The sequence below is a fragment of the Pseudorca crassidens genome, chromosome 11, assembly GCF_039906515.1.
Source record: "Pseudorca crassidens isolate mPseCra1 chromosome 11, mPseCra1.hap1, whole genome shotgun sequence".
NCBI classification, from domain to species: domain Eukaryota; kingdom Metazoa; phylum Chordata; class Mammalia; order Artiodactyla; family Delphinidae; genus Pseudorca; species Pseudorca crassidens.
Window position 1 is genome coordinate 17,548,929 of NC_090306.1, and position 17,519 is coordinate 17,566,447.

General features: G+C 38.2%; 1 protein-coding gene across 6 annotated transcripts in view; it reads right to left on the minus strand.

Moving 5' to 3' along the window:
- ST8SIA1 (ST8 alpha-N-acetyl-neuraminide alpha-2,8-sialyltransferase 1) overlaps window positions 1-17,519 on the minus strand; it is a 155,492-nt gene that overhangs the window by 14,573 nt on the left and 123,400 nt on the right. The window contains exons 5-6 of one of the 6 annotated variants that reach the window (XM_067695893.1): window positions 17,227-17,297; window positions 13,751-13,886 (exon numbers count right to left, since the gene is read on the minus strand). The exons of 2 other annotated variants lie outside the window; for them this stretch is intronic. In XM_067695893.1, coding sequence (XP_067551994.1) covers window positions 17,243-17,297 — 55 coding nt within the window. In that variant the 3' untranslated portion in view covers window positions 13,751-13,886; window positions 17,227-17,242. Of the gene's footprint in view, window positions 1-13,283; window positions 13,896-17,226; window positions 17,298-17,519 lie in introns of those variants that run through there. 3 more of the 6 variants (XM_067695892.1, XM_067695890.1, XM_067695889.1) reach the window with 3 other exon arrangements.

Consider the following 17,519-nt stretch of genomic DNA (forward strand, 5'->3'; position numbering starts at 1 on the left):
ACTAATCATTAGAGAAATGCAAGTCAAAACTACAATGAGGTATCACCTCACACCAGTCAGAATGGCCATCATCAAAAAATCTACAAACAATAAATTCTGGAGAGGGTGTGGAGAAAAGGGAACCCTCTTGCACTGTTGGTGGGAATGTAAATTGGTACAGCCACTAAGGAGAACAGTATGGAGGTTCCTTAAAAAACTAAAAATAGAACTACCAAATGACCCAGCAATCCCACTACTGGTCATATACCCTGAGAAAACCATAACTGAAAGAGTCATGTACCACAATGTTCACTGCAGCTCTATTTACAATAGCCAGGACATGGAAGCAACCTAAGTGTCCATAGACAGACGAATGGATAAAGAAGATGTGGCACATGTATACAGTGGAATATTACTCAGCCACAAAAAGAAACTGAGTTATTTGTAGTGAGGTGGATGGATCTAGAGTCTGTCATACAGAGTGAAGTAAGTCAGAAAGAGAAAAACGTATACTGTATGTTAACACATATATAAGGAATCTAAAAAAAAAAAAAAAAAAGGTTCTGAAGAACTTAGGGGCAGGATAGGCATAAAGACGCAGATGTAGAGAATGGACTTGAGGACATGGGGAGTGGGAAGGGTAAGCTGGGATGAAGTGAGAGAGTGGCATGGACATGTATACACTACCAAATAGCTAGTGGGAAGCAGCCACATAGCACAGGGAGATTGGTGCTTTGCGACCACCTAGAGGGGTGGGATAGGGAGGGTGGGAGAGAGATGCAAGAGGGAGGGGATATAGGGATGTGTGTATACGTATAGCTGATTCACTTTGCTATAAAGCAGAAACTAACACACCATTGTAAAGCAATTATCCTCCAGTAAAGATGTTAAAAAAAATCAAAAATAAAGAGGGCAAAAAAAGAAACGAAATTGAGTTATTTGTAGTGAGGTGGATGGACCTAGAGTCTGTCATACAGAGTGAAGTAAGTCAGAAAGAGAAAAACAAATACCGCATGCTAACAAGAAAATAAATGAATAAATAAATAAAAGGATGTCTCAACAACAAAAAAGTGACTCTGACAGACTAGCATGTAGGCAGTAATGAAAGAAGATTTGCAGCTCTAATGGGAGTCTGGAGATGAATTAGTGACTGTTGCATGGAAAGCCTTTATTTACTCTGGGGAAAAATTAAAAGTTGAACCGGATATTAAATACTTGTAATAGACTTTTTGTCTCAGATGTGAACAGTACTTAGATAGACACTAAGGTAAGCACTGACTATTGATTTGATTGTGATATATCTGTACTGAGAGAACAAGAAAGTGTAAGTGTGTATAGGGGAGTGGTGCTGTGAGGAGCACTTTAAGAGAGAAAAATCTTAATTTTTTCATAAAATATCTATAGATAAATGGAAAAAAATTTTAATTGCGATTAAGCATGCTGCTTTAAAACGTAACAAGAGAAATATCAGCTAGAGAAGTTGAAGGCCTTGAAATATTTCCTGCGGGAGTGTATGACAGGAAATTCCTGCTTTCTATTTGAAAGCAGTCATATTGTTTGATCTTGAAAACTATGTATTATACACATAATATTTTGGTAAAACAGATATTAAATTTTTTAAATCATAAAAATAGAAAATAAAGAATATATATATGTGTATAACTGAATCACTTTGCTGTACAGCAAAAATTAACAAAACATTGTCAATCAACTATACTTCAATAAAATAAATTAAAAATATAAACTAATGTCTATTGATCCAATGAACAACACCACCCAAAAGTGTAACAGTCCAGAAACTTTATGCACCTAACAAGATAGTTTCAAAATATATTTAGCGGGCTTCCCTAGTGGCGCAGTGGTTGAGAGTCCGCCTGCCGATGCAGGGGACACGGATTCGTGCCCCGGTCCGGGAAGATCCCACATGCCGTGGAGCGGCTGGGCCCGTGAGCCATGGCCGCAGAGCCTGCGCGTCCGGAGCCTGTGCTCCGCAACGGTAGAGGCCACAACAGTGAGAGGCCCGCGTAAGGCAAAAAAAAAAAATATATATATATATATATTTAGCAAAACTGCTTAAAATTCAGATAGATAGGTATTCACAAACCCACAATCATAATTAAGTCTTTAATTTTAAAATGTCTATTATTTTAAACATGAATAGAAAGTTTCTAAAATGACCACATTATGTCACACAAGAAAATATATAGTATGATATATATACATAAATATATTAAAACAATTATTATCATAAAGTCCAGATCATCAACCACATAAAAATATACATACTGCACTGGAAAACATATTTCAAGTATGTTTACAAGAGGAAGTCAATATTTACAGATGATATAATTACCTGTCTAGAATATATAAGAGAACCAACTGAAAAATTATTTATTAAAACCAATAAAGTCTAGATCAACTTCTAAAAATCCATAGTTAAACTAGGAGAGAACTTCCTCAGCTTGATTAAAAAAATATCTATAAAAAACCTACACCTAACATAATACTTTATGGTGAGAAACTTGAAGCCCTCCCACTAACGTTGGGAACAAGCCAAGGATGTCTCCAAGTCAAGGATCTCACCACTACTTTCAACATTATACTGGAAGTCATTGTTAATACAATTAGATACGAAAAGGAAGTGAAAGGTATACAGATTGAGAAGGAATAAATAAAACTGTCTTTTCAGATGACATGTAGAAAATCTGAAAGAATTGAAAATGCTCCTGGAACTAATAAGGCTGCAGGATACAGGGTTAATATACAAAAGTTAATTGCTTTCGTATATATCAGTAATAACAAGTGGAATTTGAAATAAAAAACACAATACAATTTATACTAGCAACCCCCAAAATGAAATACTTAGGCATAAATCTAACAAAATATGTACAAGATCTGTGTGAGGAAAACTACAAGACTCTAATGAACTAAATAAAAATCGAGGAACTAAATAAATGGAGAGACATCACATGTTTACAAATAAGAAGACTCAATATTCTCAAGATGTCAGTTCTTCCCAACTTGATTTATAGATTCCGTGCAACCCCAATCAAAATCCCAGCAAGTTCTTTTGTGGATATCAACAAATTGATTCTAAAATTTATATGGAGAGGCAAAAGACTGAGAGTAGCCAATACAATATTGAAGGAGAAGAATGAAGTTGGGGGACTGACACTACCCAACTTCAACACTTACTATAAAGGCACAGAAATCAAGACAGTATGGAATTGGTAAAAGAATAAATAGATCAATGTAACAGAATGGGGAGCCCAGAAATAGACCCACATAAATACAGTGGGTCTTTGACAAAGGAGCAAAGGCAATACAGTGGAACAAAGACAGTCGTTTTAACAAATGGTGCTGGAGCAAGTGGACATCCACATGCCAAAAAGTGAATCTAGACACCGACTTTACACTCTTCACAAAAGTTAACTCAAAATGGAACATAAACTTAAATGTAAAATGCAAAACTATAAAACTCCTAGAAGACAATTCAAGAGAAAATCTAGATGACACTGAGTATGGCGATAACTTTTTAGATAAAACACCAAAGGCACAATCCATGAAAGAAATAATTGATAAGCTGGACTTCATTAAAAATTTTCTGCTCTGTGAAAGACAATGTCAGGAGAATGAGAAGACAAGCCACAGCCTGGGAGAAAATATATGCAAAATACGCAGCTGATAAAGAGCTGTTATCTAAAATATACAAAGAACTGTTAAAACTCAACAATAAGAAAACAAACAACTCAATTAAAAAATGGGCCAAAGACTCTGACATCTCACCAGATGGCAAATAATCATATGAAAAGATGTTCCACATCACACATTATCAGGGATAGTCAAATGAAAGCAACAATGAGATACCACTACCCATCTATGAGGACGGCCAAAATCCAGAACACTGACACCACCAAATACTTGTGAGGACGTGAAATAACAAGGATTCTCATTCACTGCTGTTGGGAATACAAAATGGTACAGCCACTTTGGAAGACAGTGTGGTGGTTTCTTACAAAATTAAGCGTACTCTTACCACACCATCCAGCAATCATGCTCCTTCAACTCAAAGATGTTGAAAACTTATGTCCACATAAAAACTTGTACACATGTACTTATAGCAGCTTTATTCGTAATTGTCAAAACTTGGGAGCAACCAAGATGTCCTTACTAGGTGAATGAATAAAGAAACTGTATTATTTCAATCCAACAGAATATGATCAACACTAAAATGAAATGAACTACGAAGCCATTAAAAGACAGGGAGAAACCTTAAAGGCAGATTATTAAGTGAAAGAAGCCAATCTGAAAAGGCTACACACTGTATGACTGCAACTATATGACATTCTGGAAAAGGCAAAGCTACAGATATAGTATAACATAAAGATCAGTGGTTGCCAGGGGTTGGAGGAGGAGAGAGGGATGAATAGGTAGAGCATAGAGGATTTTTAGGGCAGTGAAAATATTCTGTATGATACTGTAATGATGGATACATGTCACTATACATTTGTCCAAACCCATAAAATGTACAATATCAAGACTGAACTGCAATGCAAACTATGGACTTTGGGTGATTATAATGTGTTAATGTAGGTTCATCAATGGTAACAAAAGTACCTCTAGTGGGAGATGTTGATAATGGGGGAGGCTAGGCATGTGTGGGGTTGGGCACATATGGGAAATCTTTGTACTTTCCTCTCAATTTTGCCGCAAACCTAAAACCGCTCTGAAAAAATAAAGTCTTTAAAAAATCCATAGTTTCCCTACACAAGAGCAAGCATATATTAAAAAAACCCATAGTATCAAAGGTTTATTTGTAATAGCAACATGTCCCCAAACACCTTGAAAGAAACCTAAAAATAAATATATAACATTTTTATGGAGACAATAATGAATACTGAAAGAGGTCTCCCCAAATAAATTTATAGGTTCAATGCAATCTCAACCAAAATTCCAATATTATTTTAAAATAAAATTTTATATGATGAATCTAAAATTCACATGAAAGGTAAATCAAGTATACATACTCAAGGCAATTTTAGATAAAAGAAGAATACAGGAAGGACTTAACTTACCAAATATCAAAACTGATTATAAAACTATAGTAATAAAAACACAACAGAATCCATGAAACAGCAGACAATCTATAAAGAGTCTAAAAATGGAACTAGGCATATTTAGGGATTTCCTATATGATGAAAGTGACATTTCAAACCAATTCATAAAAACTGACTTCCATAAATTGTACTGGGACAACTGGCAAGCCAAATAATAGAAACTAAGATAAATTCCTCCCTCATAGTGTTCAGAAAATTAAGTTCCAGATGGAATAAAAATATATTCTAAAATTAGAAGAAAATATAAGAAAATACTTTTAAGACCTTGGGATACAAACGGCCTTGTTAAATAAGGCCCTAAAAGCAAAATCCATAAAGGAAAAGATGGATAAACATGACTGCTTCAAAATTAAATATTTCTATAAGATAAAGGTTATGTAATTAATAAGACAAGCAACAGATTGAGAGAAAATGTTTACAACATGCATAACAAAGGATTAACCGCATGCTAACACATATTTATGGAATCTAAGAAAAAATAAAAAGTTGTTCTGAAGAACGTAGAGGCAGGACAAGAATAAAGACACAGATGTGGAGAATGGACTTGAGAACACGGGGAGGGGGAAGGGTAACCTGGGACGAAGTGAGAGAGTGGCACTGACATATATACACTACCAAGCGTAAAATAGATAGCTAGTGGGAAACAGCTGCATAGCACAGGGAGATCAGCTGGGTGCTTTGTGACCACCTAGAGGGGTGGGATAGGGAGGGTGGGAGGGAGACGCAAGAGGGAGGAGATATGCGGATATATGTATATGTATAGCTGATTCATTTTGTTATACAGCAGAAACTAACACACCATTGTAAAGCAATTATACTCCAATAAAGATGTTTAAAAAAAGCAAAAAACCCCCCAAAGGATTAATATCCAGAATACAAACAATAAAAATCAATAATATACAAATAACACAATAGACAAATGCACAATGAGCTGTCGAGTCTGAGACGAGGAAATTCAAAGGGCCAACATACATATTAACATATGCACAACCTCACTAGCATTCAAATCATACATTTATATCAATTTTTAAAAACTGTAACAATTAAAACTACAGTGAAATAACAGTTTTCTACATATCCAATCGGTAAAAGTTAAGGAACATGATAATAACAAGTATTAGAAAGAGTATGAAAAAGGGGTACTTTATGCTTCAAATGGAAGCATGAATTGTTACAGTTTGGAAGGTGATTTGGCATCTTCAACATGCACACCTACTGATCCAGCACTTCCGTTTCTCTGAGGGTGCTTCTGATATTTATAGAACCTCCCTCACTTCTCTTTTAAGTCTTGGCTCAAATGAAAGCACATCAAATACATCTTTCCTGACCACCCCCATCTCTCTCACATTTGTTGCATTTGTCCATTATACCTATCACTACATGACATTTTACTACATATATATAGTAAACAAAGATATATATATATATATATCTTTGTTTATTGTTTGTATCCTCTTGAATGTATATAAAGGGGACTTTATTTTGTCTACCCCTAAATCTAGAGCACAGGGTGTCTGGCACATGGAACCAAGTTAATATTCATGAATGTTTGCTGAAGTATGCAGAAAATCAGAAACAACCTAAGTGTCCATCACTCAGGGAATGGCAAAACAGTGGTATGTCCACTCTATGAATACAAGGCAATTCTTTAATAACATGACTCTATTTGTAAGGAAGCAGAAATATTTCCAGGACAAAATGTTACATGAAAATGATGAAGATGCAGAATTACTACAGCAATTTGTATAGTGGATTATCATACAGGATAAAGATATATATTTTCACATATGTATATAAATGTATGGGAAAATGTTGGAAGGATACACAATAAACTCAAAACAATGGTTACCTCTGGGGAGAGCAGTGGGTATAGGGCAGTAAAAGAGGGTCCAGCCTTATCTGGAATGCTTCTGTTCTTTAGAAGCTGAATATATTTATGTGTTACTTGTGTTATTAGATATTTCCTTTTGAAAGGTCAGGCAGCTTAATATTCATATAAATGTAAAGTAAGACAATTGTGAGTTTTTAGCTTACTTTTTTCAACACACCAGTAAATTAGGCCTAGGGTGTAATTTTATTCTTTTTAAGTTTTTAATATTATTATAATGTTGTCTGTACCATATAAACCACATTTACAAAAAGAGTCACAAGTTTTCAAGTTAATTTATCTTTTAAGTATATTTCATTTTAAAAGTTCACTTCTTTTACACAGAATATTTGTTCTAATTTTCTTCTCTGTAACTTTTATTTGAACACTTTTCTTATTAGTTACTTCCTGTTCAAATGTTTCAGCAATTTTCCAGCATGCTAACTCATTTCCTCCTGTTATTCACTTGCTTTTTTAATATTTTGGACTATCTGCCACGTTCATGGTTGCTGTCATTTTTCTGTCTCTTTGCGCAGCTGTTTGTTTACCCAGCTGTTGCTTCCTTTTCCTCTGTCAACGAACATTGATTTTTGTGTTGATTTACTATACTTTCCTCCTCTGGACCTTCTCATCCTACAGGGGTGCCTCTTCCACAAGAAAATATTTTACCAGATTGCAAACAACACTTCATACCAAGCTATTCCCTTCATACATAGTACATATTAAAACGTGCCCTAAGAATGCAAACTTTAAAAAATATTTGCAAGGTGAAGCTTCCAAACCTAAACTGGGGATGTGGCTAAGAGGAGAGAAATTTAGGACAGGCCTTTCAGAGACGGATATATCTGAACTGAATTTTGAAGACTGAGCAGAAGTTGGCTATGTACATGGAACTGAGGAGAAAGCATTCCTGCCTGAGAGAGCAGTGTGGGCAAAGGCACAGAGGGGAGAGAGGAGGACTTCTGGAAAATGCAGATAATTTAATATGGTAGAGCTTTAGCACCTTGGGAGTAGCTAGCGATGAGGCTAGCTTGGTGCACAGGGCAGTATAAAAGATTGACCTACTGGGCTTCCCTGGTGGCACCGTGGTTGACAGTCCACCTGCCGATGCAGGGGACACAGGTTCGTGCCCCGGTCCGGGAAGATCCCACATGCCGCGGAACGGTTGGGCCCGTGAGCCATGGCCGCTGAGCCTGCACGTCCGGAGCCCGTGATCCACAATGGGAGAGGCCACAACAGTGAGAGGCCCGTGCACCGCAAAAAAAAAAAAAAAAAAAAAAGATTGACCTACTGCCAATCAAGGTTGAGATTTTACTCATAAGGAAAAATGGAGAGCATTTTTCCTCTGTGAGGGAGATGATAAGGGTGTTCCCCCAGGGGCTATAGGAGAGGAAAGAGAAACTGACTTTGGTGACTGGGAGGACCAGGGCTTAACATCACTAGAAAGCAGTGGTGAGGTCTAGGGGCAGTGTCCATGCTGATTTAGTATGAATGCTGCACCAGTTGTTAGATCTGTGTCCCTCCTAGGTGCGAGGGTGTTTTCAATTCTGGTGGCTCCTCTCATCATGATATAAAACACAAGAGAAGGTGGTTTGAGGGGAAAGATTATTACCCAATTTTGGACCTTCTGAGCTCTGGACATAAGATCACCCAGAAGAGCAATGGGCCAACATATGAAACACTGACAAACTATAGCATTTAAATGGTGGGCAAAGCGGGTAGAATTCTAGCAACAGGTAGATGGGCAGCGAGGTGAGGACACATCAGGAGAGTGTTCAATAACAGAAGAGAAAAGAGTTTCAGAAGTTTGTCAACAGTGCTAGATGCTGAGAAGAGATCTAGTGAAACGAAGATAGAAAATGCTACCTGGAGATTCAGTAACACACGTGTTTTCAGTGGCATCAGCTATTTTAGTAGAAATCAATTTAGATCATGGGTTGAAAACTCAAGTGTGTCCAGGGGCTAAGCTGATTAGGAAAATATACGCAGGGGCCAAGGACAGGACAAGAGGGAACGGATCTAGAAATAGAATGTACGTGTCCCATCTAAAGGATTTCAAATTAAAAAGAAAAAGAATGGCTAAGTTAAACAGTCATGCAGATCAGGTCTGGCCTGCTGACAACAAGTCAACCCTCAAAACTTAATCAAAATTCCAAATGACAATGAGACCATGAAACCACAAAATCCCTTTGAAGCAGATGAAAAAACAAATGTAGTAGATTTGGTCTCTTGTTTATGAAATTAGTGATAGTCTCAGATAAGAAATTGGAAGACCTATAATCAAATTACAGAAATAATCAACAAATTCTATTATAATGTTCTTGCTTAACACGTGTTATCTTATTTAAGCCTTGTAGTAATTCTGTGAAGAGGGCATTATCTCTTTTCTGCTGAGGAGGAAATTGAGGAACAGAGCAGTTAAGTCTTTTAGAGAAGCTTCATAGCTGGAATGCAGATAGTAGACCCCAGATTCCAACTCAGCTCAATCTGACTGGTGATTGAACGCTCTTTAAATCACACTCTGTAGCTTTTCCTTAAGGGGAAGATGTTTGCCTCCCACCCCATATGAATTCATTCACCTGTGATCTGGGATACACTCCTTCTCACCTTCTCAGAGATCTGGTCCATGTTACCCTCTTTATCGCCTTTATCTTCATCCACTCCCTTCCACTGGCCCATTTCCCCCATGTGAGCTCTTGGCCAAGTCTCCCTCACTTAAAACAAACTAACAACAAACAAAAATTTTCTCAGAAGTACATCTTTCTCTAGCTGCTTCCTGATCTCTTTCTTTCCATGCATAGCTGATTTCTTCTTATCTCAAGTCACCCATACTCTCTGGGAGATTTCATTCCCTTTCATCTCCCAAACTAGGACCCAAACTGGTAATGGGTGGAAAACACTATTTTAACAACTGATGCCAGAGTCCTTTTTGGAAACAGAATTCCCTTTGTTTAAGTGTAGAGGGTGCTTTGGGTGTTGAAGGTGAAATTCTAAGAGTATGTCCTGGGAGTAGAAAGGGAAATAAGTGATAACTAACCACTCCTGCATAAGTAATTAATGGGAATTTGGGGGCGGGGAGAGCCAAAGGGTGAGATGAAGGGAGAAAGAAAAGAAATGAGGAGTAACAACATCCCGGGATACTAGAGAGTAGCGGTAACACACCAAGTGAGACCTTCCCAGTGACATGGTGGTCAAATACTTTTTTTTTTTTTTTTGCGGTACACGGGCCTCTCACTGTTGTGGCCTCTCCCGTTGTGGAGCACAGGCTCCAGACACGCAGGCTCAGCGGCCATGGCTCACGGGCCCAGCCGCTCCGCAGCATGTGGGATCCTCCCGGACTGGGGCACGAACCCGTGTCCCCTGCATGGGCAGGCGGACTCTCAACCACTGCGCCACCAGGGAAGCCCCTGGTCAAATACTTTTAAGCACAGAAATGTCAGATGTTCCATCTTTATATTCTTTCCTTGATAGTTTTTCAGTGTCTCCGCTCTCGTACCTCAAACCTTCTATACATTTTGCTACATATGCATAATGCCTTTGGGAACAGTATTTTGGAAAAGTTAAGGAAAGAAAGCTTTAATCCATGTCTACACTGATGTGGAGCAGCAAGAGACCAGTCACAGGAGATGAGATGAGGTGACAAGTAAACTGAAGGAAACAGGTAATTGCAATAAACAATGATCATGTAAATTTAAGCTTATGGAAATTCCCAAAATATTGGGGACAGCATTGAACTCTCTGGCTGATACAGGATAGGAGTTGCAGGTCAGTCTGAAAAAAAATCTCAAGGGATAGGTTGACCTCTACTCACATCTAAATTCATGTTGATGATTTCCTGATCTCTGGCTCCAGCCCGGTACTCAAACATTCCAAAATTATGTGGCAGAATAGCATAATGGTTAAGAGCGTAAACTCTGAAGCCCTAACACCTACATTGGAATCTCCTCTCTAACTAACATTGTGAGCATGGTTTAGTTTCTTCAGCTGTATATACTTCAGTTTCTTCATCTGTAAAACAGAGATATTAGTTGTATCTAGCTTATAGGGATGCTTTATCACATGAATTAATACTTGCAAAGTATTTAGAACTGTATCTGTCCCATTGTCAACACTCAATAAATATTAGCATTTATTATTACAACCAATAGACTGCTGGTCATTTCCACTTTGATTCATTTACACACTCAACAATTATTTATTGAGTACCTGTTATGTGCCAGGCATTGTTCTATGCAATATAGGATAGAGCAGTGAACAACATAAACAAAGTCTCTGCTCCCTAGGATCCTTCATTTGAGTGAGAAGAGATACCCAATAAACAAAAATGAACACGATTTGGGGAGTTCCATGAAGAAAATAAAGTAGGAGGATAGGAAAGAGAGGGTGAGGTGTTGCTATTTTATTTAGAGTGACATTTTAGCAGAGGTCTAGAGAAAATGAGGCAGCAAGTCCTGTGGAGATCTGCAGGAAGCATCTCAAACTCAGCATCTTCCCTCTGTTATCTTTTGCAACAAACCATATTCCTTAACTGAACAAATGGTACAACCATTCACCAGTGACTGAACCCAGCCTTAAAACATGTATTCTTCCCCTTCTCACAGCTTCTGTACCCAACTGGTCACTAAGTTTCCTTTTTATAACATCTTTTGAGTGTACTTTCTTGTCTCTATTACTTACAGGTTGAGCCACATGAAACGGACATTTTACAGATCAAAAACAGTTGAACATGGGCATGTGCTCACCAAAACCATCTTGTTTTCCTCCAGAGCATGCAAGAGGACTACTTATCAGAATTCCTTGTGGCTGGGCAGAGCCATGTGATGTGTTCTGGACAGAACTGCTGTATGACACTTCAGCCTGGACCCTAAAATCTCTCTCCCCAATATTCAATATCCACCTGCCCTAGTCGTTCCTCTGTCAGTAACACAAAATAAAGCAGACACAGTCAAGGACCCTATGGCCCCAGGGGAATGGTGGAACCACTGGATAGAAGAAGTTTAGGTTCATAAATGACAGCACGGAGCAGAACCCTTCCTCTTCCTCAGGTGCCCTCAAATTACATGTGAGTGAGAAAGGATACTTTATTGTATCAAGCCATGAAGATTTGCAGTAGTTTTTTATAGCAATTAGCCCACCCTCACTAATGCATATCCTCAATGCCACAGTTTTATTTCAGATCATCATCAATCTTCCTCTGTATCATAGCAACAACATCCAAATTGATCTCTCAGTCTCCAACACATCCTTCTCAAGGCTCCCCAAGTCATTGTCCCAAGCCCCAACCTGACCATGTCAATCCCCCGTCAAGGAGGAGCTCTTCAATGGCTTGCCCTCAACTTGTCCAGGCAATTCTGGATAACCCCTGCCTACCTCTGCAGCCTCTCTTTTTTGCTATTGCTCATCAGCACCCTCTGCCTTTGCCCGGCCCAGCCCAATTGCCTGCTGTTCCTCAGATGGGCCATGCCCACTCACGCCTCCAAGCCATTGTACATGTTATACCTTCTGTCTAAAGTGAACACCCCCATTGCCCTGTTAATTCCTAGTGGTCTTTCAGGAATCAACTCATGGCATCTGCTAGAGAGTTTTCCATGACCCCAAGCCGGGATTAGGTAGCTAACTTTGTGCCTTTTAGCACTTTAGTTTTATCAAGGTACTTACTACCTTGTCATGTAATTTTCTCCTTACGGCTCCTTTACTGATTCCTTCAAAAAAGGCTAATTCCTTTATCTTTGTATTCTCTAAGCCAAATACTGTGCCTGACACAGTGTAGGCATTCATTCTGTATAAATGCATACAGGAATGAGTGAATTTTTAAGCATTTTTGCATCTTTGTCACAGAATGCATTCCAAAATATGCTACAGGACAAAACACAAAATTTTTCCCAGGAAATTTTTTTTTCCCAGGAATACTAAGAAACTACAAGAGATACTTTTGATTGCCTTCACATTTGTCAAGCAACATCTTCTTTCACTGGTTTTTATGCAAACCATCCCCGCCTCACCCCAGTCTTAAACCGGAAAATGCGTAATTAGAAAATGAATAGCACTCTTAAATACAAATCTCTCATTAGAAGCTAGGTCATTTTCTTGTAAACAGAATATGATCATTTTCAACAAACATCAAACCCTCTAAGAATCATATAATCATTTTTCAATCTCACGAAGCATTTAGAAAAATTTCATTGTTTTTCGAGACAAATAAAACTGTGCTTGTTTTTCTGACCATAGGTGTTCTTCTTTTGTGGTTTCTCCCTTTTGTAGTTCTCAGAATAGCAATTATATTTATTTCTTTAAAATTCCATATGAAATTAAAGCCACAGTAAACTTTAAAAACAGATATAGATTTATTTTAAGACATACAAAATTAGGTGAGGTATATTCTAATCTGTGGAATGTCACCTTTTAGGTAAAAAAATAGGGCAATGTTGGCACAAAGCAATAATCTTATATTTTAAAAAACAGATCCCATTTTAGAAGCCAATAGATATTACCATATTCGTATCTCACAAAAAATTTTAATATAGATGGTGGTCTCAAATGTGGCTTCCAATGGTAGAGAGGGTACTTGGAGAAGACTGAACATTCAGCCTCTTCCACAGGCAAACTACGCAACCTTAAGCAAGTTACTTCATCTCTTTATGCCTCAATTTTTCTCCTCTGGAAAAAATGGAGATAACAAGAGCACCTAGTTATACGGTTGCTGTGAGATCTAGGTGAGTTCATACGCGTGATGCACCTTGAATAGTACCCGGCACATAAGAATTCTTATAATTTTTGCTTTAACATCATCATCACCACCATCATCGCCATGATCGCCATCACCATCATCATCATAATCACCATTATCATCATCATCACTATCAACACCATCATCATCATCACTATCATCAGCATCTTCACCATCACCATCATCATCATTCTTCCTCTCCTCTCTGCAAGAACAAGTAATGAGAAACCAATTCTTAAAGAACTCTAGAGAAGTAGACATTACTGTCAAGGAAACAAGTTATAAATGAACAGAAAAGCCACTTCCTAGGCAGGATATGGCTAGCACGTGTTTATCCAGGCATTGCTAGAATACTGAAATGAGTATAACTGTACATTTGTCATTTTTCTTTATTTTGTGAAAAAAATTAAATATGTGACTGATATTCCAAACTATCAGTGAACACTTAGAAATAACAGAATAAGGGTCAGTGAAAATGGTCAATTTCATGTAGTTTGCCAGAGATTTATGGAGAGCAGAAAGGGACTATCAAAGAATCGTTTCTATAATAAAAAAGAAAAAAGCTAAATATAATCAAAGTTTTATAAGAGAATGATAACTCTCCAAAATATTATAAAATTATTTTATCACAAAGAATTTATCTGTGCCCTCCATAATGTAATATAAAACAATTAATGGAAGCATTTGCATTTGCATGAACATTTTTAATGTACTGGACATTTATTCTAGGTATCACATTTATTTAATGATATATTCCATTATTCAATTATTATTCAGTTTAGAATTTTGCCAATAAAATCATTATCATACATCTAAATTATATGTTTTAATGTTATTAGAGTCTCTATTTCTTTGATTACTTCACAATTAAAAGGTTGTGAAGTAATGCAAGAAAATATGCAAGAAAATAACTTGCATTTCTCTTCTGTGGCATAAACTCAACTCAAACTGAAAATGTGGGGAGGGTGTGAATGAAGGGATCCTTTTCCACTAGGTTCTGGAAAGGGGGTGGTGAGAGGGATGAGAGCCAGGAAAGAGCTGAGGGCAAAGGGCACTTGCTATCACTGTGCAGCCCACTGACTGATCTGAAGAAATGGAAGAATAAATGTTCCACCTGCCTTTAGCTGGATGACTAGGCAGGTTGAATGCTTGATATTGCCTCAAAAATATGACTAATCTGGGGAGACCTCTTGATGAGAATTTTTAAAAATGAAATCATTATTAACTAATCATTTACAAATCCCAAAAGCCACTAGAGAGTGTATTTGATAATCATGGGAAAGCATATGGAAATATCTCACTAGATGTGCCACCTGTAACTTGCAAAGTCTACTTTTACAGGCTGCCACAAGACACATCAGGGTGTCCGTGACTCATCTGCAAAGAATACCCATTGCATTTGGTGTGGTCATTACATAGACAGGTCATTATCTCAAAAACGTAATCAACTATCAGATTTGACTTTCACTGAACCTTTCTAATCCATTTTTGGGTACGATCATTTGAGCATGCTACTTGGCAAACTTGCTCTGCTTCTGAAGATCAAGACAGAACGCTAGTTTGTATATAATTGCAACACGGTAGGTCTTAAATTGTAAATAAAAAGGTCTGCTTGAGAATTAAGCTCTATATAAACTCAACAAAATGATTCCTGAGATGCTTGGAATTTACAACTAACCAACCTCAAAAGCATATACTTAAGGAACAGAAGAATGAACTCCAAGGCCTTATTTACAACTCACATGGTGGGACATGGATCATTCAAACACCACAATGAGTAAACTGGACAGACTTATTTTTAAATAGCATTGAATTATGGTTTCCTCTTTACAAAACCAATACATAGTAATTCTATAATTGTAGAGAAATTAAGAAATGAAGATAAGCACAAAGAAGTGTGTTTGGCATATAGTAAATGTTCAGTAAATATATGCTGAATGATAGAAAGAAGGAAAAATAAAATAATAATCACACAATTCCACCAGAGTTGACCTCTATTAACATACTGATTTCCATCTTTCAACACACACACACACACACATCCCTAAAAGCAGGATTGAAATTTACACACAACTCAGAACTCTCCCTTCTTTTTTCCCTCTACAGTTGCCTTCATCTTGTTCTGGTGTTCCCATTCTTACTAATGGAGAAAACCTTCCATTTGTCAGTTTAAAGTCATTCAGTGTCTTTTGAAGTAAAACAGTCTTTGGACTAAATGTTTCATCCATTTAAAATGCAAAACTCCTTCAGAGTTGGGGCTTCCCTGACGGCGCAGTGGTTGAGAGTCCCCCTGCCGATGCAGAGGACACGGGTTTGTGCCCTGGTCCGGGAAGATCCCACATGCCGCAGAGCGGCTGGGCCCGTGAGCCATGGCCGCTGAGTCTGCGCGTTTGGAGCCTGTGCTCCGCAACGGGAGAGGCCACAACAGTGAGAGGCCCGCGTACCACACACACACACAAAAAACCAAATAGAAAAAAACCAAAAAACAACTCATCCAGAGCTGTTTTTCCTCTTTTCAGGAGGTCTCTCCTCCTACTCTTCCCTCTGGATCCTCATAAAATTGGTGGATCCTTTGGCCATCTCTAATGCACTGTAGTTTATCTTGTCTGGTCCTTGGGGTCTAGCTCTGGTGTCTCTGAGATATGGTCAGTATCTCTGGTTTTTTTGGACACCAAGCTGGCCACTAGTACTCAAGTCTGTGGTCCCCTCTGCTGTCCCGGTAATCCATGGTTGCCCTTCCCCAACCTTGGGCCTCTTCTTCTCTATCGGTACTCTTTTTTTTTTTTTGGCTGGGTCGCACGGCATGCGGGATCTTAGCTCCCCAACCAGGGATCGAACGCATGCCCCCCTGCAGTGGAAGAGTGGAGTCCTAACCACTGGACCGCCAGAGAATTCCCCCTCCATCGGTGCTTTTAATGTTTTTGTATCTTCCTACTGGAAATATGGAAATGTTGTGATTCTCAAAATATCACATGCAGGCTACGGAGAACTGGAGACATCATCTCAAGCCCACCCCTGGGCCCTCTCTTTTAGCCATTTTTTATTTACCTCCCAGCACCGAGATGGACTCCACTCGGGCTCCCAGTCTCCTTGGAGAGACACATAGTCCTTTCAGACACACACCCTGCTCATTCACACTATTAATACCCTAACTCTCTAATTTATACCATCACCTGGAAAAAAGAAGAGGAGGCATGAGGACAGATGGGGAAGAAAGGAAAAAGAGAGAGAAAACAGAAGAATAGGAAACAAAGGGACACCAGGAAGAGGAGGTAAATTAAAAGTACTGTCAAAAACAAATGGAAAGACAAAATCAAAAACTTGTGTGGTACAGAGTTTGAGAAACAAATAGAGAAAAGGAAAAAAAATCATTTCACTTCTTTCCCTGTCACCGACTCCATTCTCCATCTGCCACAGTGAACCAAGTTGCAGAGGGAAATAGCAAAGTGAAGAAAGTAACTAAGAAGAGGAGATGAGGTGTGTCTCAGTTGCTCTGTTCAACTCCAAGGACTAATTATACACCCATTTCCTCTCACCTCCAATTCTTTCAAATCATGAACTGCAAACAGCCCCAGACAAACCTCGGTAGGCTGCAAAACAGTTGATTCTGTGGCTAGGTAAAAACAAAGGCTAAGAGTTAATTATATTACAGTTGTTGAAAACAGAACATCTATTTTTATTTCATGTTGTGATTCAAGTGTTAGTGGATTACATCAGCTTTTAAAGTAAACCGTCTTCCCCACTTACACTTCTATTAGATGTGCAGGCAAATAGCGACTCCTTCCATTTCTATCTGTCCTCAGTCACTGCCTGTCTACACTAGAAAGTA